General features: G+C 40.5%; 1 protein-coding gene across 1 annotated transcript in view; it reads right to left on the bottom strand.

The window, feature by feature from the left end:
- Nucleotides 1–25,340, bottom strand: part of adam19a (ADAM metallopeptidase domain 19a) — a 246,573-nt gene that overhangs the window by 60,883 nt on the left and 160,350 nt on the right. Inside the window, exons 5-8 of the mRNA XM_074662083.1 lie at nucleotides 18,936–19,012; nucleotides 5,604–5,787; nucleotides 575–640; nucleotides 58–129 (exon numbers count right to left, since the gene is read on the bottom strand). Coding sequence (XP_074518184.1) covers nucleotides 58–129; nucleotides 575–640; nucleotides 5,604–5,787; nucleotides 18,936–19,012 — 399 coding nt within the window. The remainder of the gene's footprint in view (nucleotides 1–57; nucleotides 130–574; nucleotides 641–5,603; nucleotides 5,788–18,935; nucleotides 19,013–25,340) is intronic.

Here is a 25,340-nt window from a genome sequence, read left to right as displayed (position 1 = left end):
AGATTTCAGAGTTTATTGGAGATAGATTACATGAAAATATCTTTGTAAAAGCCTCACCTTATCAACGTAATTGGCAATTTCCATGATCCTGGTCTTGGTCTTTTCGTAGTCCTTATTTTGACGTTTAAACTGCAGCACAGAGACACAGGAGGTCAAAGGTCAGAAAGATAATAGAGAGAATCTCTGGTGAATTCCCTGCAGAGAAAAACAACCCCTGAAAAAACATGCAATAACTAAACCTGGGTTTATAATTACAGTATTCACAGAAGTCACTTCCTGGTGACTGCATGCTGCTGTACACAGAGCAGCTTCATTAAGATATAACATCTCATCTCTGCAGCTCCAGGTCAGTCTAAAAGCCCCTTTTCTCTGAGTCTTCTCCTTTCATTAAGGGGAAAGATCCACAGCTGGGTTTGCACATGCTCAGTGCAGCTCTCAGTGTGAAATAGAGACATTAGCTGCATGGGATAATTATTTAAGAAGGGGAATCTGTCACTTTGTGTTTGTGCTATGTCATCAGTGTACAGTCTGTAATAGAGGGGATGTGGTGTGTGTGGAGTCACTGCCGGTTTACCAGTGTGTTGTCAGCCACGATGTACAGCTCCATGTATTTGGTCGTACCCCAGGTGTTCCTCTTCACCTGAGAGGACAGAAGACAGAAAAAACACGGTTAAACAGAATATCAGATCACAGAGTGCAGGCTGGAAATGTCACCTCTACATGTCTGAATACATAATGGCGTGACTCAGGGCTCGATGCTGGGACCACTGCTATTTACAGTCTAAATCACAGTCATATGCAGATGATCCTTTTTTGTCTCCAGACTGTTTTGAGCCCTGTTTCCACCAAGCAGTCTGGTTTAGATCAGTATGATTTGGTTCAGGTTGGCTTGGTTATCCTGGTCCTGTCTGCATTTCCACAGCCAACTGTGCCCCCTTGTGGTAGGTGGTGTGTAAGCCGGATGTTGATAGCTGCATCAGTTACATAATAGTGTGACGCCATAGCAGCATGACACAGTGTACCCCGCTAACAGATCCAACGAAGGAGAAGAAGAATGAACAGAGAACAACACATCAAGCAATTCAGCTTCTTGCTGACTGACATGTGGCTCTTTCTTATAAAGTTATAGCAAGTTTTGTTTGAGAAAAAGCTGTGTAGAGCGAGTAGTAATACAGCCACTGTCGCACGGTAAGCGTTGATTCTTTCGAGCAACCAACAGACTGCAGTGTTGTACTTCCACCTTCTGGGATCAGATCGGTTTAGGCTGGCACCCTTGTGGCAGGGTCCCAAAAAGTGGGATGGCTTGTCTCAGTTGAGTGTCCACAGGATCCAGGAATGAGCTGGACTCCTTCACCAGCCTGTTTGGTCTCACTTTCCTTTGTACTGTAGACCCACAGCAGGAGAAATCACTTCTATGGGGCATTTGTTTCTGGTGTTAGCCATGTCTGTGAATAGCATGATGCCACTTAGCTGGTATTCCCTCTGATGCTGGGTTAGCATTGCAAGCTCGTCCATCTTATTGGAGACAGATCTTACATCCCCCATAACAGTTCCCACATAACGATGGATAGAAGGAAAGGTCAGTTTCATCTCCTCTTAGCTCACATTACAGTACCAGCATGTCATCCTAATCTCCTCCTCCTCAGATGGCAGGGAACATCCAGCCTAACACCAGTTAGCATTGACATGCTACATGACGCTAACAGCTGAAATCTTGTTTGTTAACAATTTGACCATGGTTACATGTAAAATCTCCAGACACACACAGGAACAAAAGTAAATACACTACAACAACGATAACTAAAATGCTGAAAATAATAATAATAGAAAAAAATAAACAAAAAAGTGAAAAAATAAGTGAATGAGTAAATTTTCCTCCAGTTAGGAATTGCTACAATGACACTCTCATCTTATCTTCAAGCTTTAGTGATTTTTAAAACCTAACAGCTCCTATCATTAGGGTTACCATTATTCTTTCTGTTCCTGTCTGGATGAAACACTTGAAGCCTGTTAGTTTACTGAGGACCTGAATGTTTCTTGTCACTTTAGGTTACATGTGCACACACCGAAAACACAGCCTCTACTGGATTAGTTAACATGATATAACTGCTTTCATCTTGCATAAACCTGGTGTGAATGAGTTGCCCAGAGGGCTGAAAGCCTCCAGTATGAATGGTCATCCTCTGTCTTTCTATGCTGCTGTGTTTACAAAGCTTTAAGACTTCTTCCATCCCTCCATCACTAAGTTTCCCCCCTGCTAATACTTGATTACAGCCATTAAGGAAACGCTCTGCTGTAATTAAAACTCATTGATTATCGTGCGGAGAGGCTGCTGCTGCAGAGAACCAGTCTGGACTTTAAACCCAGATACTGCAGACCAGAGAGGAAACTGTGACGCTGTGACGGGGACATGTGGAGCTCAGATGTATGCACATTTATCCACGCTAACACATTAACACATCGCTCTGTTTATGTGAAAGCCTGTGCAGTCAGCCTGGAGTCTGCTGTGGGTGCTGTTTCTGCAGAACGACCAAGGATTAATGGGAGGGAACGGGGTGCCAAAGGGTCTGATGCAGGGGGAGGAAGATTAAAAAAACAGAAGTAGGGGATGATGAAGGTAGAGAGCAAATACAGAAGGGTGAGAACAAGTTAAATAGACTGAAATGTAATGTTGAAAATGATAAATCTGTGAAATACGAGGAGGAGACGCAAAAGAATGAGCGTTTGTCTCAGCAGCGGAGACAGATGAAGATAAAACAACCCACTGAGAAGAGTTTTTCTCATTTATAACTCAGAAAAAAACCCACTCCATTTGTTCCCACTCCTTCATCTCTATAACGGCTCGGGGAATTGACTCATAGTCATGACCTAAGCAGACATGAAAAGCTGAGTCAAGGCCATAATTCCCTTCATTTCCAGATGGTGCAGGGGCAAATTGCAGCACCTGGAAATGGCACTGAGACCTTTCTAATATTGTGTTTCTATATGAGAAAGAACATTTGCCCTGTAGAGCCAGTGTACCGCCAACTTCATCATTCTGTTCATTAATTCAGGGAAAAAGGTGCTGGGCTTCCAAAAAGTCAGACTGGGGGGTAGAAACAGTTTCTCATTGTTAGTAAAGTATAAGATTCTGTCATAAATGAAAACAAAACATGCAGATATATGATTTTAATTAAAAAAATAATATATGTGCTTTAAAAGTTCCAGGTTATGTCAGTTTATACAGTTGCATAAGTTGCATCTTAGTTTCCTGGGCCCTATCTGTTTGTCAATATGTAACAGACTTCATGACTAACAGCTGCAAATAGTTTCGAGTTTCTTAAGCACATTAACTTAGACAGCAGCAATGAAACATACAGCAATGTGTACTTTGGAGGAAACCAAACTGGACACAACTCAACTGTGTTAACCTTCACATCACTTTGCTCTTTAAATCCTAGACTTTGATTTTTTTTTCATGGTTAACCCATTTAGACACAGGATGCCTGCTTGAAACACCTTTTAAACCGAGGCATTAATTGTAAACAATCTCTTAAAATCCGAGGGTTTCCTGGAAACAAATCAGGGTTCACGAAAACCTTTATATCTCAGCCTCTGGAGCAGATAGAAACATAATTAAAAAAATATATTTTTACAATTGGATCAAGAACAAAATCAAAAATATGCAACGTTTGGCGTGGTGTTTTTGTCTCTACATCTGAGGAGACAAACTGTTGAGTCCTGATTGTTTGTCAGCCTTTGCGTCAACCTGTGATATAACTTCATAGATTTTTTAATATTTCTTTTATTAGGGTTATCAACATAGCACATTTCCATTACAATGTATACAATACCCATTTTTTTTGTCCCCCCTGAACAACCAACATGTTAACCCCACTTGCACCAAGATACCAAAATAAAAAAAAATAAAACAAAATAATAAGAATAAAATAAAAACATTGCGAATACTAAGTAAAATAACAGTGAAAATAACTGATAATTCTTATAATAAATCACACTTAAAAAATAATAAATAATAAAACAAATAAATTAAAATAAATAAATAAATAAATAAATAAGAATGAAAAATAAAAAAATGTACAAGACAGCTGAGCACAGAAATAAGATTTGCTCAATGTGATTGTCAAACAGTACATTAGTCATCCAAAGACCTAAGAGAGTCAACAAAGGACAAAAAAGGACCCCATATCTTATCAAAATTGTCAGAGCAACCTCTAACGCTGTATTTAATTTTTTCCAAGTAAAGAAAAGACATGAGGTCCCTCAGCCAAGAATAAGGAGATGAAGTAAAATTCGCCTACGGGCCACAAGAGAAGCAATAGCTATAACTATCCCTTCTCTGGTGGAGATACAACAAAAATTGTCAGGAACACCAAAAATAGAGATTAGAGGGCTGGGAGCCACCAGTCGATTAAGGACCTTTGATAAGACTTCATAGAAGGTGGACCAGAATAAATTTAGCTTAGGACAGAAGAAAAACGTGTGTGTGACTGGCCGGAGAAAACTTTATAGATTTTAAAGGAAAGTTTGTTCAGACCAAGTCAAGCTCAAACAGGATGTGCTCATCAAGCTCAGTGACAAATGGAAATACCTTCTTCTGCTATCTACTACAGTTCTCTGGTTAAGAAAATTCTGCCTGATCTGAGTCGGTCCACCAAAAGTTTTTGTTGTTGTCCCTGAAAGCCTCAGATTGTTACCTGCGGGGTCTGACAACATTATAGGATCCCTGCAGAGATAGAGCTTTTTTAAAAAGCGGACGGCAATTTTGAACCACGAACAGCTCTTCCATCACTCTATAAACACCCGACTGCGCTGAGGACAGCAGCAATTTTACAGAAAAGCTTTTTCAGACAAACAACGACGGATCTGTGCTTCCTTTTGTTTGCCTGCTTTTATAGACTGGCAGTTTTTCCACTTGGGACTTTGCTGAAATTGTTTTTCTGTGCATGAATCTTTGCTTTGATGTTAAACAGAATAAACGAAGTAGAAATTCTTCATGAAACAAACATTTTGCTTCATCACGCTGAATTCTCTCAGCCAACTCGATACTCTAACAATGTTCACTAACAAACACTAGTTTAATTCTACTGCTAATGTAACATCCACCATTTCCCTCTTATAATCTGATTAAAGCAGGTTTATTGCTGTTTGTCCTGTTAAATAGAGACCATGTGCACACTGTAGTTTACTTTCGTATTTTTGTTTATCATTTAGTTTATTTCTCTGTGAAGTTTTCAGTTGAGGCTAAATTGAAGTTTTGGTGCCTTTGAAGTCTTAGAAAAAGTTGGGATGTTTGAATTTTTTGCTGCAGGGAGAAAACAAACTTCATTTCCTCCATCTGTGAAACTCTTACATAGATCTGAGTCTGTATTTCTTTGCATTAGGTGCCATCAAAAGACTTCAGTAAAACCTTTTCTACTCCTCATGTGGAGAATAACTAAATAAACGATTTTTGATGCAGCAGAAAACACATTTACAATGTTTTGAAGCAAAGAGAAATCTGCACACGGATGAAGTTTTCATTGACCTTCTTGTCACTTTCATAATCTGGAGATCAGAAGTTAACCAGAAGTTTAGTGAAGTGGTTTCTGAGTGAGTCTTACCCGTGAGTGAAACGGTTGCAGCAGCTCAGAGATGTGGTTGGACTGTGTGTTGAGATGTCCGTGTCCACAGTTTCCCCCGCCGACCTGTAGCTCGTCTGCTCTCAGCAGAGAGTGCTGGAGACTGTCCTCGCTGCTGATTGGTTCCAGGTAGAAAGTGTCACTAGAATTCAAGGATATCAGGCCCCTGTTTGAAGGAAGCAAGGGAAAGAAGGTCAACTATTAGAAGCAACCGAGTCGACCTCCAGCTTCTGCAGACAGACAAGGTCAGCTCTTAGTATTGACCTGCTTTTGAAGGATTTTTTAAGTTGATGATAAGTTTCTTCCACCAGACAAATCCTGTGCTGCACGTTTTTTTGTGCAACAAGATCAGCATATTGTTGTCATCATGAAGCTAAAGTACATCAGTTGTTGCCTTAACAAGTTTTTGCTGCCTTTTGCTCTTTACCCCTTGTTGTGTTCACACTGACAAATCAATGTTATTCCTAAATGGCTGGCACGATCAGAAAGATACCAACAGTTTGTAAAAGCTGAGATGTTGCTCTTTCAGCCAACATGTGTTTTTTTACAGTAGTTTCACTCAGGCATTTAAGGAAGTCCACAAATACACACAGAGTGCAGAGCAGATGGATAAAAATGAAAGCATAGTGAAGCCAAGTTTGTCCAAAAGTGCCAAAAAGAAGATCCTCCCAGGTTATAAAACCTCCACTGAGGTTTCCGCATGATTCTGAGGCCAAAGGAGGATCAGAAGGAGCGACTTTATGAGAAAAAGGGTAACGTTAGATGGATTGAACTTCTGGATGATTGAAGCTCTCTGTATCTAGTTTTTACTTTGTTTGTAATTATATGTATAGAATGACGCTTGTATTGTGTGGTGACTCTTTTAGAACAGTGAACCAAATCAATGTTTATAATATGTAGTAACTGTTTTGGACTAACCAGTGGGAAATAAAACTCTTTTAGATTCAGCCTTCACTCTGCACTATTTCCGTCCTCTTTAGTACTTTTTTGGTAGCTCACTCTCTCTGTTTCTCACTCCTTCTCCTTCAGGCCCTTCTAAATTGTCCAAATGTGTTTTTTTTTTTTTGCCACACTACAACAGAGTGGAAACCCATTTCAGGGTGCAGCAGTGACTTTTCTCCACAAACTAAGGCTGTGTGACTCAGAAGGATGAAGATAACAGTCAATCATTCTTACACGGGGATCATCAAAACTGAAACGCTGATGGACTGCAGACCACGCAACGTGTTCTTTTGTGTTACATACGAGCTTTTCGTGAATGCTGCCGAGGAACATTTCTTTAGAGCTGGAGAAATTTTTAGTCCCTGAAGACGTCATGCATGTTGATTGCTGTTGTTTTAGCAGAGCTTTCTTTTTACTGTGGACGTAAAGAGAAAGACTGGGTCTGGTTTCTGCAGCTGTACCATGTAAAGCTGTTGAGGGGGATGACCATACCCACGCTTGTTCACTGAAAGCTGGTCCAAATAACAGCTTTTAGTTGTTTCTGTTTGTAACATGAGGGTCTTTGTATTTGGACCAAATCAAAAGAAGATCTTGTACAGATTATTTCTTTTAATTCTGCCGAAGTTTATGTCTACACAGAGATGCAGTGTATTTTTTTCTTTTATATTTTCAATACTCCATTCAAACTTGTGTGAATTCAATATGGCGGAACAATTTTGTAAAATAATCCGATTGCGATATTTTTGGACCAATATTGCTATTTAGTTTGTGATTTTTCAGGGAGGACGTTTATCTTCTGCATTATTCACTTGTCTGTTTCTTGAAATTTTTTCGTTTCTTTTTCAGAATTTTTGTATTTGAAGTGGGTCATTACTCTGTATGGTTCATCTGCTGGTCATGAACACCAAACTGTTTTTTTCTTCAGTGATATTTTTACTATTTTTGATCCTGTGTTTGTCTGGAGATCCTACATGTAACCATGGCTGCATTGTTTTTTTTGCTAACTGGTGCAGGGCCTGATGTTTCCCCACAAGGTGAGGAGAAGGAGGTGAGGACGACGTGCTGGTTCTCAGGTGAGAGCTAAGAAGTGAAGTCTATCTCCAATAAGATGGACAAGCTAGCTTCGCTAACCCAGCAACAGAGGGAATACCAGAGGGCAGAGTAGCATCATGCTATTCACAGATATGGCTAACAGCGCTAACACAAAACACCACATTAGAGGAGCTTCACCTGCTGTGAGCAGACAGGATCCAGGAGACAGAGACTGAACAGACTGCTGAAGAAGCTCAGTCCTGGACCCTGTGGAGATGGAGGCTGGCTGAACTGGACAATGATGGACAAGCTGTCATCATCTATTTTCTTATGGACCTTTTTGAACTTTTTATACACTTTCTTACGTTTGTTTTCTTGACTGCTGCTGTGACTCCTCCTGAAAACCCCCTTGGGGATAAATAAAGTATTCCCTATTCTATTCTATAGTATGACTAACACAACAAAAGATACTGTCAACACATAAATAAGCCTTTCCTGAACTTTTTCACTGAAAAAGAAAAAGGACATTGTGGCCTCAAGTTATTAGTTGGAGAAACAAACCACACAGAATAAAGTTTACAAGAGGTACAGCTCTGCCAGCCGCAATCATTCTACTGAATGGATCTCTGTAGATCACAAGTTTTTTTGCCAGGAAAAAACAAAAGAAGTGCTTGTTCTAAGGAAGAACAAGTATAAGTTACTTCCCCCCCGGTCTTGTTACATGAAACTTTTTTCTTTTTTTAAATTGCAGCCTATGCTATTTAAAAATAGCATTCTATCACATTGCAATGTCAGTTTCAATTTGATTAATTGTTCTGCCCCAGAATTTAAACAGAATTAAAGCCACTGATTTATACCTTGGTGCTGCCTTTTTAAAGTTAAGATTTAGCACAAAGAGTTTGAAGGAGCCGTTCTATTCGGACACATCTTTTAAATCAACTCGTTGTGTGGAAAGAGCAAATTGGAAGAAACCTTGAATTATGTATGTCCTCAAAATTAATCTGTGTCCTGAGGTTGGACATTTCTATTCATGTGAGCTCCCCTCATTGAGCTTTAATAAGCGTTTCAAGTTTGCATGAAAATATTTCACCTTGTGTCTGAGTTTCTATTTATTTCACCACAGACTCACAAAAGGCACAAAGACAGTCGAGTTATTTCTGTGAAGAGTGAAGCGGGCTCTTTTATCCTGACCGTTCAGACCCAGCTGAGCACAGAGCCACACTTTTTTCCAACCAATACTCTACTTTTCTTCTTTTTTATTCTTCTGTAATTATGTGGCCAAGGCTGTTTAGCAATTTAGCCTAAAACTGTGTAATTCATCCTGAGTCGATACAAAGCTCCTCGTTACAGCGTCACGGTTACCGAAGGGAGAACGAGCGAGGAGCTGCAGGGCAGAGCTGCTGGAGGACTGCAGATAAGAGGAGAGAAGGTCACGGCTGAAACCTTCACTAAAAGTTTGGATCACAAACTTTGTTATCCAGGCAGTTGTGGCCTCTGGTAACCAGCAACTTTTCGGAGAAATCATTACTTCTCTGGAAAGTTCTGCTGGGTTGTGAAGTTTGGCCAAAGTAAAACACCAAACTGAGAATCATCAAGGTCTTTTAAAAACCAAAAATCCAAATGAATCATCACTGTAATGTCACCAGTTTGCTTAAAGACAGCCTTTTTGGCCTATTGGCCCTTTTCATGTTGGATGTGATCACATTTGAACGATTAGAGCTGAGACCTAGCTAAAGGTTTGCAAATCACTTTGTTAACAACTGTGCATGCTAGTGAGTGAGCTAACCATTATATTTCACCCAGAAAAACAATCAACCCTGCAGCCAGGCAAGGACATCTAAATCTTGTGTGATGGGGTGTCAAACATACAGCCCGCAGGCTAAAACTGGCCAGTCAAGGCGTCTCATCCAGTCAGTGAATGAAAAATCTGTGTGCTTGGTGTGTATGCAGCAAGCTAAAGGAATGTAATATTCAATGCCACGTGACACTCAATGTGGCAAAAAAATACGACAGCTTGCAAGGACAACTGGGAAGAGAGGAAATACATTAATTGCTGGTGCGAGTCAAGAAACAGCAGTCTGTTTTCATCCAAAGCCAGTTACCTATCTAACAAAATAGCATCATCACCAAGCCCATACTATGAGGTTTTGTCTGTGAAAACGTTTGCAGCAGCTTAACACACAGGCAGACGCAGGGTAGACGTTTCACAGCTCTCAACCTTTTTCATTTATTTTACAAAGATGAACATTATCGTTTAAAGGTAGGGTCTGCAGAAACTTTTGCTAGTTGTTGGTAAACACACCAATCAAACTAGGCTCCTCCTCCTTGGCTCAGTGCCAGCAGCAGCGCACACCTACAGCCTCTGACCATGACTACAGGTCTTTCTCAAAATGGCTACTACACACCCCCCTACCGCCATGAGATGAAAAAATATAGCCGAAATGAGCGATTTTGCATACATCGTGTCCCGCCCTGAAGCTCCCTTTCCGTGGCCCCCGCTAAGTGCGGCTAAAATCAGCTGGATCTAAATAACTTCTGAAGGACTCCGAGCTGCACGATGTTTGTCTGAGTGAGTATATGAGCATGCACACACCTATAAATAAGGCCCAGGTGTCAAAAAAACTGAGTTGCCCTTTAACAGCTTTATCTGTTTGGTGTTTCGTTTCACTTTGGTTGTTTCTTTCTTGCTCCGTGTAGCAACTCTAAACAGCTTATTCTACTCGCTAATCAATACGCAAAGTCACTTTTGCACTGGGCGCTCTGTGATTGGCTGACGTAACCACGCTTACTCTTTGCCCAGAAACGTCCAGGAACAACCAAAACTGACACACACATATAAAGGCCCAGAAGTGACGATGGAGTAAGATTATTCTTGTAAAAGATGACATTTCATTTTCAGGAAAATCCTGCCGATACTTCCTCTACTGACCACATCCCAAAAACACAACTCTTCTTCTAAAATAACTTCTGAGAGTTGTTTTGCTCCTGACTCACAGGCGCCACCTGATGGTGTAAATGTAATCTACGTGAAAATCAACTGCAGTCCTGGAAAACAAATTAACTCCATCAAGGAAATTCTGAAATCAGTGCACTTTCTGTGAAATCCACCACCCATTCGGTGTGTGCTAATGTAGTCATGAACATCTAAGACTCGTGTGTATAAACCCTCTTTGGTGTACACACTGGATTTCTCCACTAAAAACTCCTGTTCTGAATATCTGTCCCCCTATTGATGGCTCCCATCCACTCATTCCCACAAAGCTGGGAGTCCTTTAACATGTCAGAGTGAATTGAAAAATAGGTGGTTAATCTGCTTGCACAGCTTCCCAAACATTACACTCTGCAATATTCCTGTGTCAAAAGTTGTTTTTTTGTCCTAAAACTGCATTGCTTCCCTTTCAGCTCAGAGAGCCATTGCATCTCATGCATTCAGCAGGAATACAGTCAGACACAGTGTGTCTCTCTTGATAAACTCAGAACTCTGTCTGATGAGTAATCCTGATCTCATAATGAGAGGACAGACGCTGGAGTCACGCTGTTGTTTTGCAGAGACGTTGTTGATTCACAGTTGATGATTGTTGTGTTGCCGAGCAGAGGAAATGTTCAAAGATGTCAGAGGATAAAAGGTGACCCCTGCCAAAACGCTTTCATTACCGTTCCCACAAGAACACGGCGCTCTGTTCCCCGCTGAATCACACCAAACTGCTTTCATCTTTCAGCTCGTTTCATTTGTTCCCTTTCTCATCTTTCTAACATTATTCTAATGTTATTCTCTGGCCCTGCCTCCTATAATAACATTTACTCTCTAGAGTTTACCGAGGCTCTAAAAAGGAGGTTAAAAGGGGAGTGAAATTTGATTTTGAGATCATAAAATATTACAAGTAACGTAAAGGTCAGTGAATACTTTACGACGATTGTGTTAATCATTTATGACCCAGAAAGAGTTCATAAAATGGCACCAGAGACTGACTGGGGGATTGTTTTTTCCCATTACAGTACAAAAGGACGGTGCAGCATCATTCCTGTTTCAATCAGAGCTGCTGACGTCAGACTGAAGGTTTTATTTTTTTATAGAATAGGTTGGTGAAAATGTCTGCTTCAGTCCAGTTTGAGTCCACTCTGTGTTTTTCTGCCTCCCATGTACCTGTTTTATCATTCTCCACCTTTTCAGACTTAACACCTGTTCTCCTCAGCGCACATCTAGCTGCTCTGAACCAGATGGTGGTTTTAATCTACATCCGTCTTTTGTTTGTTCTGCAAAAAGTGGAAAAGATCCTTGCTTAACTTCTGCATACATCACTTCAGCTTCAGTCGTCCCAAGGAGCCGCTCCTCCCTTTACATTGAGAGCTTGATACACAAAGGGGTTACACTGTTTGCTGTCACCAAACCTGAGCAAATTAACAGAAAGGAAACTGATTCCCAACGCTCACACAGAGGATTGAATTCTCCTCACACTGCACTCAGAAAAGCTTTTTTCTGCTGTTTGCTGAGTTTCACTGGTTATGCCTTTCTATCAGCTGAGGGCTCAAGAGGAAAGTTGGGCAGCAGCCACAGATGTCACCCCAATGTCCTGAACCATGATGGGCTTTCATGCAACAGGATGCCACACCCAAGTTTGCTTTGTGCTGCTTCTCAGATACACGACTTTTTACAGATTATAAACCATGCACAAGATCAAAAGCTCCATCCAGTAATGTTATTAGTGAAATATGATTAGTGGAGACTAAAAGGATGAAAAATACAGATCACATGAGTGTGTCAGTGAAGCTCTTACTGTCAACATATCAGATGTCCTGCTCAGACAGCTGTGTTACAGAATGGAGCTGAAACATGAAAACTGGGCTGACACTGTAGTGGAAACTCACGTTCCTAGTTCTTCAAACTCTCATAGTATCATTATAAAAATAAAAGAAGATAAAACTATTTCTGATTGTACTGTGCTCCATCTTTTTCAGCCATTTCAACCAAAAACTAGGCAACACATATCAAGACTGGACTCACAAAAGGATTTTGCAGCTCGCAGCTGAATCAACCCTGTGCCAACAAAACACAACTATTGTCTACAAAACCTGTCCAGCACAACATGTAGCATGTGAAATGTGCTGTTTCCATGTAATTTAGTGAGCCATTATGTATTCATTCAGGTTAAACCTGTCTCTTTTTATGCAAACAAAAGAAGCTGCTGCAAAGTAAAGCAAGAAGAAAAGGTTTGATTCACCAACACCAGCTCTAACAGCCTCATACAGTGTAAACTCTACTTTGTGCTGTGACTATGTGAAAAATACACAGCATATTTATAAAGGAGGCCAAACTTCACTGCAAATTTTTCAAAGATGTCAAGAATTTCACATCTTGAATTGCTCAAAAATTATACACAAAAAATACAAACATACAACTTTAACATTAGGTCTGTTAAAATGACTTTGATGCTACTACTTGGTCAATGAGTTAAATCATCCTGAGGATGTCAGAGGCTCAACTCGGGCATACATGTGCGCAGAACTTATGCATTTGATGGTCTCAGCAGTATGCATGAAAGATGAGCGTGTTTTTATTTATCTTATTTAACCGTTATTTTACTAGGAATAATCACATGGGGCCAGTTGTTTGAAGGTAATCCAATCAGAATTTCCTTATCATATTGGATTAAAGTCTGAAAATGGGAAAAGGGTGAAGAAGGATTTCAAAATCAGATTAGATCACATAACCCAATCCCATTATAAATCTGGAAGGAACCTCCAGTTTGTGTTGTTCAGAGCTTTTCAGTAGGATTCTGATCACTCGGATCCAAAAAACAGGATTATCCTGATCCCAACAGGGGGCAGGATTTCAAGGTGGATTTTAGGAAGAAAATGTAGTAAAACTTAAAAATTGGCCAAATAATACAACATTTGTAGAAGTTAGTGTTGATACTTTTATTTATATTTGGCACTTGACTTGTTTAACCATCGCAGTGATAAAGTAGATAAAGTTAGTTAGCCTACCAATGAAGCCTTTCAGTACAGTAAAGTAAAAACAAAGATAAACTGAAAGAGCAGAAGCTCAGATACTCCTGACAGAGGAACAAATCAAGCTAAGAAAACTGCAGCAAACCATTGGAAAACTTCAGATCAACCTTATGAAAGCAGAGCTTAAAAATGCTGGACCCTACTTCACAGAGAAAGATGAACCCTGAACATATATTTTTTTATAAATTTGCTAACCATTGGACATTTAGCCTCTTTTTTTTAACATTAAAGATATTTTCAAAATATTAATACAGTTTTTATATATATTTGTTATCAATTTGTTGTGGCTCAGATGAAGGATTGTAAAAGAAATTAAAAATGGAAGTGGAACTTTATCTTCTGTTTTCTTTTTTTTCTCCAACAAAAAAAAATCAAAACAAACGAAAAAAACCTGCTGTTCTTTACAGAACTGGTAGCCCACATTATGATAAATTGTACCATTAAGAGCACTGGTAATCCAGATGTGGTAATCTTAAAAACTGTGTATCTGGATCAGGGTGATCCAATGTTACTTTGAAAAACCGGCATAAAACTGAGACAGATAACCTGATCCTGAATTGAAAGAAATGGGATTTCCAAATCTGCATCATTTTGCCCCAGATTAAATTCTTTGAACAACTGGCCATTAAAAAGATAAGATACAGCAGCACATAGTGTTACACAGTCAGTGACAAACAAGACTCTTCAGCCCATCAATCATCTAGACACGTTCATACAGCAGCCAAGTGAGACTTGATTCTTGTTTTGAAAACATTCAAACTAATAAATTGAACAAGCTCAGTTTGATCCTGCAGGACCAACCAAGATGATGGAGCAGAAACATTAAAAGCATGTGATTTACTCATGAGACCTCAGATTACAGCCACTGACTGTTCCAGGAGTCAGTAAAGAGCATAAATAAGAGGGCAGCTCATGAAGAGTAGCCTTAAAAAAAAGATGTATCACTGCTCTGTTTGTCTGTTAACTAAGGAAGTGTGTGTGTGCTGAAACACAAACCAGAGACAAAGTGGAATGATACGCTGAGTCTAACACTTCCAAAGAAGAGGAGCTTGCATACATATGAATAATATCACCAGAGATAATCAAGGACAGGAAAAGTTACCAACAAAAGAGAAACAACATTTGTTTCTATAGAAGAAACCCAACTTCACCCTCAGTTTTTAGTGAGAAACTCTTCATGATGAGAACGGGACAAATTTTCTTCTAGAGTAAAGCCTAGATATTTATATGCTGAGACCTGTTATATCACCTCAGTAAAAATCTAATAACTGTCTTTTACTTTCCTACTTGACCTGAAGAAATACATCATTTTAGTCTTGTTGATATTGAGCACAAGTCTCAATCTGTGGAGATTCCTCTGAACAACATCAAAAGCAGCTTGGAGCTCCCTGACTGCACTCACTAAGCTTGACAAGGAAGTGGTTTTATCTGGACAAGCTGTTCACTGGCTTGCTGAAAAGGATTATTTATGATTATGAGCTGATTTTTTTTTTTTAAGGTGATGTGGACAGCTCTGTCAGACTGAGAATTTCCAGAGAGGCTTCAAGGTGCAGAGATGCTCACAGTTGATTTCCACAATCAGACACCAAACTGGAGCAAACTGCACAGAAGCGGAACATGCTGTGGGTGTTTTTGCACTTAGCTTTATGAATAAGACCTTAAGATAGGGCAGATATCAGAGTGAAGTGGTAGGTAAGTCCTGATATTTACAGTTTTTATCCTTAGGTCTAACCCTGAGTGTTTTGAAGCCATATTTGCAGTGTGATCAGGTTTACTTTGGATTATTTCAGAAACATCTTCAGGTCAAACCATTCCCCTCTCAGAGTAGTACAGAAAAACTTATCCTGATTGCAGAGTCTGTATTTCAGCAGTGTGTTTGTAAAATCTGATGTTATCCCTCACAGCTGCATCCTAACACAAAGTACACGGCCTCACTTTCAGCTGGTCTCCCCAAAAGGAAACAACAAATTGCTGCAGGTCAGCTCACATTCAGACATTTAGAAACATCAACACTCGACTCACAGATCTCAACATGCAGCATCTCTTCTAATCAGCACACAGGGACTGAACCCTGAACCAGCCTCCGACAGACACAGAAATAAAAAGTTTTTTATTTCACAATGTAATAAAAAAACTTCACCAACTCTTATCGCTTTAGATTTACTGAAAAGGCTTTGGATTTAATTCACACTAAAGCCCTGCTGAGCTATAACTTGATGTCTCTTTTATTGGATCAGATTCATGAATATATTTTTGAGACACACATCCTGAGGACGTGCTGCAGAAAGCTTCAATCTGAGTCTTCAATATGCGCGCCGTTCAACATGAAAGTCTGTCTGAGGCTGTGGAAATTTAAGACTTTTAAAACTGCTGCCTGGATCCCCAAAGAGGATCAAATTACTCATTTTTATGACAATCTGAAGAAGAAAGAAGAGCTCTGACAGCGCAGGATGAACTTTCTGCGTTTGGAAAAACTTTTCAGAATGTGCGGAGGTGGAAAGACGGAGTCTGCAGCTGAAGATTCAGCTGCACAATGAGACTTCAACAAACAAATAGCTCCGTTATCGTCCACCCATCTTTCAGTGCTTATCTGGGTCTGGGTGGAGGGAGAAGCAACATCATCATCATCAAAGACCAATGACCTCTGTCTCTGGTCACTTCTAACAGCTCTTCTGGGGCGGTTACCTGGGTCTACCCTGGGTTTCTCAGCCTCTCCTGGATGTTTGAGCTGTGACACCCTGTGGAGGAGGCTCATTTAAGCTGCTTGTATTCACGATCTCATTCTTTCAGTCACTAGGACTGGTAAAGTAAGAGCCTTACCTTAAGGCTGGCACAAAATACAGGATTCTTCAACCCTCTCACATTCAGAGACCACACACTTGATGATAACAAAAGAGATCGCACAAGATCTCTGTCTTCTGATCTTACAGTGCGTGGTGTTCACTCCAGAGACAACACACACAAACCCATTCTTAAGCAGAGTTCTTCATGCCCAATACTCCAAATCTCGCATCATAAAACTTGACTTCAGTGTAAACAAACATAATTGAAGAATGGAAAAAAAGTAATGATGGTTGTTTTTGGCCACTAGAATTAAAAAAAAACACAAAAAAAGAAAAACGATTAGAAAAAGTTGTGGAGACGGCGGAGGTATGGGCTGTATGAATAACAGCGTAAGTTGGTAAAGGTAGTAATGTACTAAGTATTACAGATAGATTTCTTCCTTCCTCTTGGGTCAGTCAGCTGAGTCAGATCGCATCTTGATTAGCTTTGCTCTGGTACACGTGACATTACACGCTGTCCCTGCTCCTCTTATGGTGCGGCCACACCAAACGCGAATTTGCGCCGCGATTACATACAGAGTCAATGCAAAGACGTGTTTAGACACCAATTTGCCTCAGGCAGCGCGTTTGGAGCGTTTGGCGCGGCGCGTTTGTGCGTTCGGAGCGTTTGCGCGTTTGGGCAGCAGACGCGAATTCACTCGAGTTGAAAAAATTGAACTTTTGACGCGAATTCGCGTGAAGGCTTGCTGTGGCCGCCAATCAGCGATGACATTCCCCCACGACGTCATTGATTTGATGACGTTGGGGGGGAACCGCCGCCTGCTCTGGCTCCAACTCCGCCGAAGGATGGAGGAGAAAACAATCTGTGCGGTGTGTCATCATCCAGAGTTATAAGATACGACGTGTGTACTCTACAGAGACCAGAAAAAAAGGAGCAGGCTTGGGTGAAAGTCTCTGAGGAGACAGGTTTTGAAAGTAAGCTCTGTAAACATTCGTTCCCAGCTGGATTTGCCTGCACGGGCTATCACTGAGTCCGAGTGTGTTTTCCTCAGCTGAGTTTTGAGCCTGATAGAGAGGAGCAAAGAGCGGGGCAGGGGCAGAGCCAGGGAAAAGATGGAAGTTCTCTGCGGTCCTCTCTTTCCTCAACCCCTTCATTATCCCCAGGGAGACCTCCGGGAACATGGGTAGGGGGTTCGGGTGGGGTCGCATGCGCAGGAACGCGCTAACGCGTGTTCGCCCCTCAGCTTGTCAAAATAGTGCAGTGTTGAGACTCGGGCGTTTACGCGGCACGTGACAGGCCATTCACGTGACTAAATTCCAGAGTCTGCGTTTGGTGTGGCCGCACCATTAGAGGTACTGATCTTCATCCCAGTTGCAAGTCACCACAGTGTGAGCTGGAGGTCAGTGTTCAACAAGGCCAATAGGACCACATCATCTGCAAAAAGCAGGGATCCTAAAACCCTTGAACCTGACTCCCTCCCTTCCTTAAAATCCTGTCCATAAAAGTAATGAACAGAAATGGTGACAAAGGGCAGCCCTGGTGAAGTCCAACCCTGACTGGGAACAAGTTCAACTTCCTGTCTGCAAAACAAAACAAACTCTCGCTCCAGAAATACAGACATCGAATTGCAACAATGGGCAACTGACTCCGCGGGATTCATATTTTAAGTTTTAATCCAAACTCTGCATTCATGTTTGGTATAACATGTTCGATTTCAGCCAACAGTGGATGTTTTTTTGCTGTCATGGCCAAATTGCTCAGAGAGTGATTTGAGACTGTCACGACTCAACTTGAGCCCAGATCTGCTCCCTGCTCCACTCTGACACTTCAAAACAAAGCAGCTCACTAACCACAGAGCACCACCTCTTCTCCTCAAACAGGTGTCGGCATTAACAAAGGAAGTGAGCTGTGATCAGGTAGGCTTACACTCTTTTCTTCTTCACCTCTAATGTCTGAAAGTAGCAGCTGCTGGGATGAGCATCTCTCTTAGATCAGGTTTGTCTGCTTGGAAGTCTCAGTCTGAGCTGATGACTCGGATGTTTTAAGTCTGAAATGATCAGAAGAAACGGGCTGTGGCATTTGGTAATTTGCCGGGACCTCATCGACTCCTTATGCTGGTCATTAACTGAAGATTCCTTTCAATCAAACGAGCACTTCAGCAGGTTCATTTACTCGGCAGGTTACCACCTTTTTCTTTCAGAGCATGATTAGGATCTAATGAGGGCCCAGCTTTGAATCCAGGATTCTTCGAACACCAAACTTTTCCTGCTGACCTCTACGTTCATATACCCTCACTAAAGTTGTCATATGCAAATAGCATTTTATTAAGAATAACTGAGGTGTTAGGGTTCTCAAAAGAAGTGATAACTCCATTTTTCCAACACTACTCTAAATGCGACACAGTCTTCCTGGAGAAGCTGTCTACAGATAAAAGTCTGCAGTCTAATTAGACAGAGACATTGCAGTCATGTGGTTTCTCTTTAACCAGTTTATCTATTAAACTTACACACGTATGCTATTGATGAAAGTAAAGTTTGGTTTCCGTACCTGACTCCTGAGCAGGTGCTGAGAGCCACCCAGGACTCTGGATGTCCCCTCACATGTCCGTGGTAGAAGCAGTGATCCTGAAAGAGAGGAGAGCAGAGATCAATACTTCATATCTCACGCGGAGGCTCGCTTAAAGAGGCTGTGATAATGTTTATGCAGACATGCCCGCAGAGCAGCCAACAATGAATCGATCCGCTGAATCGACTCAGGGTGTGAGTGTCCCTGAAGCCAGTCTGGTTGTCCCTGTTTCAGGTTCAAGCGCTGCTCATTGTCCCCTGGACCGCAGTGGTTATAGGACGGCTCGATAATGAAATGCAGAGCTCTTTGATGTGTGATGAGGTTCAAATGAAGGCTGGAGCTCAGCCACTCGAACATGAGGAGGATGTGAAATCAATCAAACAGATTTACAACAACAGACGGATATATTTCAAAAAGACGACCACAATGTCAGGGGGATCCATGTACTGGGTGTATGTACTCCCATTAATCATCAATAGTCATTATATTAATCGATGAATGCGTTCACGTGGACTTTAAGTATCCTGTTTTCATGTTTGTGCTTGTAAACATCACATCCTGATTCCAGGAAATCTGCTTCCTGGAGAATACTGAACATTGGTTTCTGAAAGCTGCTGATCATCTGCTCAGACCTGACCTCAGCTGAACAACATCTCATCAAAACATTCACAGCAGCATATCCTGTTTCTGGCCAGAGTCAGAATGAGGCTCAGACATATCAGACACTTAAATTCATGTAAACCCACACAAAGAGCCCAAACCCATTCAAAAGTTAAAGCATGTTAAGTTATTCTGCTTTTATATTTGTGAAGCTCAGATGTAACCGCTGAAATCAAATGTGTGATGGTAACCAGTGTTTTTTAAACTGGGCTCTTTTATTTCATCCCATATACATATCTGATCTAAATTTCACAACCGGTTGAAAAATTGCAAGAATTTAAAGTTTGTGCTGTTGGAGCTCAAAGGATAAGTTGGGTTTATACAGCTTTTACATTGTTTATAGAATGAAGTAGAACAAAATACTCACCCAGAAGGCTTTCCTGATCCAAGCAGTGCTTCGGGAGATATTTAGATCCAAAATCGTGCAGCGGACGTCTGTATAATGGGACCCATCGGGGCATAGACAGCGCCGCTCCTACAACTGCATTAATCGTACAAAAACTCATGTTTTTCACCAATATTCCATCATGGTCCGCTCCGAGATAGTCCTCTGCTGCAGTCTGTGTCACTCCAGACAGCGCATGCGCAGTACTCTCTGGAGAGCTGACTACTTTCTTTGAGGGGCAAGCGTAAACAAAGTCTTCGTCAGTTCAGAGGTCCTTACAGCCACACAGCGCTGTCTGGAGTGACACAGACTGCAGCAGTGGACTAACCCGGAGCGGACCATGATGGAATATTGGTGAAAAACACGAGTTTTTGGATGATTAATGCAGTTTTAGGAGCGGCGCTGTCTATACCCTGATGGATCCTATTATACGGACGTCCGCTGCATGATTTTGGATCTAAATATCTCCCGAAGCACTGCTTGGATCAGGAAAGCCTTCTGGGTGAGTATTTTGTTCTACTTCATTCTATAAACAATGTAAAAGCTGTATAAACCAAACTTGTTCTTCAAGGCTAACTAGCCTCTTCTGTTCTTTTTCTGTCTGACAGTTAGGCTCCAGTGTCCACCATCACTACAAAATTAATCACGGAAGTTGTTTTTAGCAGAGAAAAACACAGATCTCTGAGTTGTATCTCTTTTCACTACTAAACTTCATCAGCCGGCGTGGTGTTGTCATAGAGACCTACACGTGCCATAAATCAATCCAGTCCTGGATGACCCAAACTGGAAGCTCAGAAGTAGCAATTTAAAATAATCTGTAACCAGCAATATTGGTGCTGATAACCTCATTTTAAAGTGTGGAGTAGGATCAGGCATGTATCAAGAAGAGAGACATTTCCAAGATGATTTTCTAGCTCCTCACAGCTTCTTAGTTTTGGTCTCGAGATTTCTAGGTCACTGAAAACAGAGATTTGTGAAGACGAATGAAAAGGAGGGACTGAAATGAAGTTATTTCATAAGATACAACGAAAAAATCGTTTTTTATTGAAGAGTGGAAGTAGCTGTCTTTCAGTCTACCTGTTTGATGGTCCTTCAGCTCCAACCTGAGAGCAGCAGGCAACACCTCAGAGGGTATGATTCACATAAGGATTGCACTGCTTCAACACCCACTTACTGATATATTTAGCTTGTTTTCACTGAACTACGACACTTCTCACAATTATGCATAAAAACTGACTCTTCAGAGCTCACATTTTGTTTAAATACTGACATTTGTGTTTGTTTTCCTTTGCCCACATTCAGTGCAATTAACCCCGACAACAAGCATAAAATGTTTACACTGTGCGAATGAAGGAGCAGAAATGGTCCCTTTGAGATTTACTCACTAAACCCTCAGACCTTTGGAATGAAGTTTCCTTTCACTGGAGGGATAAAAGCTGAAGGGAACTTTTCAGTACTCTAACACTTGCCAAACACCTGCCTCCTTCTTCTCACCACTTGACAAAAGGTAAACCAACAAGAAAAGCAACAAAAGACATGAAGAAATTAAGACTTTGAACCTTTAAAGTACAAAGAAATCACACCTCTGTGGCTTCTGAAAGCAGTTCTGCCTGTGGCTCCAAAGACTCTCTGTTAACGCTGGGAAAGGATTTATTACCACAAGGTTTGATTTCTGCCTTCATGTCACTTTTTCCAGACTTTTCAAAGCGTTGAGTGGAGTTTTAAAGTGTCCGTCAGCTCGTCACACACTTTAATTAGCTCTTTTATTTAAACAGCAGCACCTCTCAGGGCTCTGTTCAACCTCCACCTGCCAACATCCAGCAATTAGTCTGCTCCAGGACTGATGTGGACTCAGTCCAAGAGAGCGCCTGTGTTTGAGGGCTGTGGATGAACCTGCCAGCTGTGACACCTGCAGGTCTGACTGTGTGAACAGGCGGGAACATCAAACATGTTTTCAGCTCAATATTTAAACTCTGGAGGTTAAACTCTTTCAGTTCGTTTTGTTTGAACAGATTGTGACAAGGACGCATGAACTCAGAGAGCTGCTGCATGAAACTGGAGTCAAACAGAAAGATATCTGCTTACAGTGAGAGCAGTTTGATGCCGCAGAGATCTGATGACTTACCAGAGACACAGAGATCTGAGGACACCGAGCCAGAAATCAGGTTTTCTGACATTAAAGTCTGGTTGATACTCCTGTGTTGACTTTATGCCTTTGCAGCTGATACGGTTGATTCAGCAACTGGGTCACTCAGCTATATTCAGCCAAAATTTCTGTGATGGCTAGATTGTCTCTAGTCCTGCGACGTTTCCAGCATCCAGCTTTACTTTTCACAGCAACTCAGAGTGTATTCTGTTAAAATCAGAGATTGGCAATAACAAAGTACAAATACTCTGTTACTGTTCTTAAGTAGATTTTTCAGGTACTTTGTACTTTTAGAAGTATTTATTTCTCTGAGAACTTTTTACTTTTACTCAGTTACATTTTTAACTTAAATATCAGTGATTTCTACTCCTTACATTTCCCCAAAAGGCTCTTTACTTATTACTAACTTATGGATAAAGCCTAAGCCGATATATAATTAATTTTTTATGGTGCTGCAACACCAATGCGCATCAACTCTTTAGGGTTTGTGTTGGGAGTGTCACTCACAATAACACAACACCTGTACAGTGAGAACAATTGCTTGATGTGCTATTTAAAAAAAGTGTGATTAAAAACGTTGATTAAGAGTTGGGCCTATGAGCATGATTTGTGACACCATAGTTTAGAAGCTAATCCTGGTTAAAAATTCAATGTTCAGAAGTGTGATGTGTTACAATACAAATACCTAGAGGACTATATAGTGAAGAAAATTAGGACATTAGGCAGTTAGTGTTTGCTAAACAATAACATTGCTTAAGTAGATTCCATATAAATGATCCTGTGTTTAACAGCTTTGCAGCTAGTAAATCATGCAACAGAAATACTTTTTACTTCTAACCCTTGTGTTGTGTTAGAAAGCTGCCAACATCTTTAGTGTTAGCAGGTCAAATTTGACCCCTGTTTAAACTTAGTTTGGTTATATTTAAAAAAAATAATAGCTATCACCCAATATTTTTTTTACCTCATAGCTAACTTATTATATATTAACTGTTTTGAATGTTGCAATTTTTGGCACTATGGACCTTTTATCTTACAATATCCCACTCATCTTCAATTAAAAAAAAACTGTTTAAATCACTATTTTTATTTCCTGTTTTGAAGATCATGGGTAAGCACAATATCCAAATCTTAAAAACTAATATTAGAGCACACCTGGCATAAAACTACTTGTGGTTTTCTTTTTTGTTAATCATTAGCAATAGTGACATCTGTGGTGTTGTGTGTCAAAACTGACACATATGGACTTATGTAAGGGAGAAGGCAAAAAATCCTTTTTCATAAAACTAGCTCTTTTAACTCAAAAAGCAAGTGCAAATTGAAAATTAAACCAAAAGATGATAGTAGATGGAGCCTCGTTCTGGTACTTTTTACAAACCTAAACTTTTGAAACGGGTCAAATTGACTTAAGAACAATAAGGGCAAAAAGTACCTTTCATCACATTTCAGAGCCTGGGCTTTTTACTTTTACTTGAGATGTTTTTTTTCGACATAGGTATTTTACTTCTACTCAAGTAAGTAATATGATTACTTTTGCCATCTCTGGATAAATAAGAATTGATTTGTGTTTGTATCTAAAACATTTTAGAAATATATACACGTAAAAAAAACAGGAAATCACCACCTTAAGTATGCCTCAGACAGGAATCGACTGACACAAGATCTGATGAGATAACACAACCAAAGTGAACCATGTCTGTTAAAGGAACAATCTGTGGCACTGGTTAAACCAAAAACCAGGTAAAACTGCAACTTCACCTTTTTTAGAGGTCAATGTGAGAAATTCTGACTCGTCGTGTCTTTGTGGTGCCGGAAAAGAATAAATCCGTCTTAAAGAGCTTCATATCCTGATGACAGGGACAAAAATCTGTTCTGCTACGACCTTTAAGTGCAGAGAAACGCCTCTGCATAGTCTCTGGAGTGCGGGCGAGGACAACGCTAGTGAAGCAAGACGGTCAGGCTCCACCAATCACAATGTGGGGGGAAAATATCACCTGGAGAAGATTCATGCCATGCAAACTGATCCTGACTTTAGGCAGATGTTACAGCACAGAAAATGTCACAAAACTGATCAGTGTGTTGTCAACATCCAACTCTTCCCTTCCCGTTATATGAAAACTCATAAATCCTGAACGCTCTTTGCTCATCATCAGCAGTAAATAGGTTAAAACTTGATTATTTTTGAATTATATAACTCCTTACTGCAGTTTTACTCCTGAGTGGTTGTAACAAATAAAAGAGAGCCAGGTGCAACTTGTAACTCTAAAAATAACACAGAAAAGGCAGAGTGACTCAGCAGAGACGTTTCAGAGTCTCTTCAAACTCAACTTTAAAGGTTTTCTCTGCATTCATCCTCTGAAGATTTGGAGAGTTGTTTCATTGTGCTGCAGCAGAGTAAAGAAATCTTTCACCTGTCAGGCTCTGTGAAATGTGTGGAATTACTCTGATCTGTAAAAGCAATTCTATAATTAGACTGGCTCGGTTTTTTATAGCCTGAACGACAAATCATCTGTGCAAATATGAGCTCATCTGGCAGAAAAGTGCTGCAGAGAGACGTCAGATATATGTTTAAAGTCACAGAGAGGGAGAGCCCATTACAGAGGGATCATAATATACATCAGAACTACTAAATGATTATAGTTACAGTGGGAATGTCACAGATCCCCAAAACCACTGATTTGATCCAATTTCCACTTTTTGATTTGAGCCGTTTTTTCCTCTAAGTTGAGGCTGTGACGGAAAATAAATTTAATTGCAAAGTTATTTCCTCCATGCTCTGAAAAAATGTGATAGAAGTGTTAAATATTTAGTTTAACTCTCAGAAACAAGCCTGAAAGCCAGTGAACAGAACACAGTGGTTTGTATTTAATTCATAAACAGGTTTAAAGCAATGACAGCCACAAGTCTAGAGATTTAGAAATATTAATCTGAGATCTGCTGCAGATTGTAATTCACTTCCTGCTGGTTTACACCCACAATACCAATCTGAAATCTAAGCAAGTGTCATGTTTTATTTTCAGTCATTCAGGTGTAAAATATCTGCTGGAAATCAGCCAAAATGTCTTGATACAAGGAACAAAACTCTTTTTTTTCCCCCACATAGGCAGAAAATTGCTCTTTCTGAGCAGTCCAGGTGCCAGTTTTGTCTTTGAACATCTTGAAAACATTTAATCTGGAATGGCAAATCTAGCCCATAATT

This window comes from Halichoeres trimaculatus, unplaced genomic scaffold (assembly GCF_033239565.1).
Source record: "Halichoeres trimaculatus isolate MK-OKI-2021-1 unplaced genomic scaffold, fHalTri1.1 fHalTri1_scaffold_22, whole genome shotgun sequence".
NCBI classification, from domain to species: domain Eukaryota; kingdom Metazoa; phylum Chordata; class Actinopteri; order Labriformes; family Labridae; genus Halichoeres; species Halichoeres trimaculatus.
Note: the sequence above shows the minus strand (reverse complement) of the source record. Positions and strands in the feature narration are given on the sequence as shown.